The following is a 2,891-nucleotide window of genomic DNA, read 5'->3' as shown; positions in this document are numbered from 1 at the left end:
GACGCTGTTTCTCCTAGCGCCCGCTGGCATAACAAGGAGCAATGGGCACAAGTTGATGGAGAGGAGGTATAGATTGGACATCCGCAAAAACTACTTCACAGTTAGGGTGGCTAGGAGCTGGAACCAACTTCCAAGGGAAGTGGTGCTGGCCCCTACCCTGGGGGTCTTTAAGAAGAGGCTGGATGCCTACCTGGCTGGACTCATTTGAGTCCCGTTTCTCTTTTTGGGGTTTTTTGTTGTTCTCCCGCCCTGGTGGGGGGTCGGGCTAGAAGATCTACTAGGTCCCTTCCGACCCTTAATCTATGAATCTATGAATCCCTATCCAAACCATCCCATACAAATTCATGATCTAAATCCAGTAAACTTTCAGATTAGTGACACTGCCTCACTTAACACCTGAAATAAGTTGAAGCCCTGTTGACATATCTGAGGGGATAATTTGGTCCATATTTTAGTATGTTAAATTCATGGCTTTATTGAATTACTAGAGGTTGTGCCTTTGATGTAAATTGGTATTCCTTATGGTAAAGTACTAAAAAGGAAAAAAAAATCTCTACTCATTTCCATCAGTACAACTCCCCTGAACAGAGAAATATTTAAACCAGTGTATAATTTAAAAATATGCAACCTGTCTCTGAGATGTATTGACTAACTTCTGGCTTTTATTGCTGTCCTGTGGTATAGCATTATCAGCATCCAAGATAGATTATTTGAATATACATATATATCTTCCATTTGGTTTGAATGAATTATACAAAAACAGGTTTTTTGTGATTCATTAATTTATTATTATTCACATTATGTGTTCCACTATATATCAGCAAGAGCTATCCCTTTGTAACTGTATTATGAGTTAGGACACTCATTACTTAAAACATGTTTTCATGCATGAGATTCTGATTAGAGGACAGACTGAATGCAAGAACCATTTTATTTTGCTAATATTTGGTCTTGTTTGTCTTTTTCCTTTCCAGGCTACTACATGTATATTGAGGCATCCAACATGATTTATGGACAGAAAGCACGTTTGACTTCAAGATCATTAAGAGGGATTTCTGGAAAACAGTGCTTAACATTTTTCTATAATATGTTTGGAGCTGGGACTGGAATATTAAATGTTTATATGAAAAAGGAAGGTGCTAGTGAAGAGACTCTGCTATGGAGAAGAAGAGGTGAACAGAGCATCACCTGGCTAAGGGGCCTGATAGAATATGGCTGTGATACATACCATCAAGTAAGCAAAGAACTGAACCATGAAAACTAAACTACATTTTTTCTGGAATTCATTTTTAGCTTGGAGAATGGCTTCTACTTAACTATATTTTAAAAATCCCCAAACTTTTTATATGGGGATCTGATGCAACTTGAATGGGACCTAAGCAGGAAGGAAATAACATTCCAGGTGCAAAAAGAAGTAACATTTAAACTTGTCAAACACCTTTGAAATGCTTCAAAGGGTCAGCTTCATAAAAGCACATGCCCTTTGAAATGTTCCAAAAGCAGCTGAAGCTGCTCCAAAATATTATCCCTTTTGAAATAAGGTACTGTTTCGAAGCATTTCACTTTTTTTTATATCTGCAGAAAGACAGGGCACTCGCAGATATGACTGGCAACCTGCCAGACTGTCTAGCATTTGGGTCCCATTCCTATGTCCTGGCTACTCTGGCACTTGGGATGCCCGGTTGGTGAAGCTTCTTGTAATGCTCCCAGGCTTAAGAATTTTGAAGTGTTCTAGCCAGGGGGCACCACAGGGCTGTACACGTCCCACAGCAGAAACTAAACCTTTAAAAAAATATTTCAAGCCTGTTACACTTAAAAATGTTCAGAAGTTACTCCTGCCCGCACCCTCACACTGCTGTCAGACATTGTGTTCAATTTTGCCCATGACTGGAGAAAGGGTAGAGACACTTCTTGTTCAGGATTTTTTACTAATGTTGAATGTGACATTATATCTGAACAAGATGAAAGATCAGAGAATTTACAATGGGGAGAATTAGATAGAGCAGTAAATAAGTAGCAAATGTGAAAATTATTTTGCTTGTATAATAGATTAGGTCATTTGTCTTTCTACATTAGAGTTATTTGAGTGGTATTGTTGTACCCTTTCGGCCTATGGTTCTGGTTATATGTGCTAGATCTCATTTCTCTCATATTTATAAATGTCACCTTTTCTCCAGCTATAAAACAGTCTTGCAAGGAGTTGATATAATTCTAAAACTATGATAGAGTTCTTAGGTCTTTCCAAGGCTGTGGTTCTTCAAGTTTGGCACAAAGGCTAAGGGCCTGTCTACACAGGGCAATAGCTCTGAATAACTGAAGCATGCAAGCTCCACAGTGGACATACATTTTTCATAAGAGTGTCTTTTTGCAGGTTAGTGTAGTCCATTCTAGATGGAAATAAAAAATGGGCCCTACAAAATAGGGCAGTCAGTGTGGAATAAATGTCCACATAGGTATTAGTGTGGAATAGCTGCTATACTTTGAATTCATACCTTAGCTTATTTTGTAATAGTGTCTCCATTGACTTGTTCTAACCTGAGGAAATAAGTGCCAGTTAGGGGGCCAATCCTGCATGATGGGATCTTCTCCACAGATGGGGTAACTCCACTGGACTCCTCTGGACCCTACAGGCCATGCCATATGTTTAAATTAAAGCTGGATAGAAACCAGCTATGAAGTTATTGCACATTTTCAAGCACTAACTTTGTAGCTGGTTGGCTTTTTATAGCTAGATGGACATTTTTATGACATAATAATTACTTTGCGTGTGTGGCTGGTCTTACTTTGCATATGTGGCCAGTCTAAATTTATTGCATTAAATATGTAACATGTGGCAAGGGCCTAACTGTATTAATTCTTCATAGAGCTAGCTTTTCCCGATTGGTTTTGCA

The 2,891-nt window shown here is 38.8% G+C and overlaps 1 protein-coding gene across 3 annotated transcripts in view; it reads left to right on the top strand.

Annotated features, from left to right (window-relative positions):
* MAMDC2 (MAM domain containing 2) overlaps positions 1–2,891 on the top strand; it is a 157,844-nt gene that overhangs the window by 146,459 nt on the left and 8,494 nt on the right. For 2 of the 3 annotated variants that reach the window (XM_019517471.1, XM_019517472.1), the window contains one exon: positions 975–1,234. In XM_019517471.1, coding sequence (XP_019373016.1) covers positions 975–1,234 — 260 coding nt within the window. Of the gene's footprint in view, positions 1–974; positions 1,235–2,891 lie in introns of those variants that run through there. The other variant, XM_019517473.1, reaches the window with a different exon arrangement.

The sequence above is a fragment of the Gavialis gangeticus genome, unplaced genomic scaffold (genome assembly GCF_001723915.1).
Source record: "Gavialis gangeticus isolate Ggan-Ray unplaced genomic scaffold, GavGan_comp1, whole genome shotgun sequence".
Lineage (NCBI taxonomy): Eukaryota > Metazoa > Chordata > Crocodylia > Gavialidae > Gavialis > Gavialis gangeticus.
Note: the sequence above shows the minus strand (reverse complement) of the source record. Positions and strands in the feature narration are given on the sequence as shown.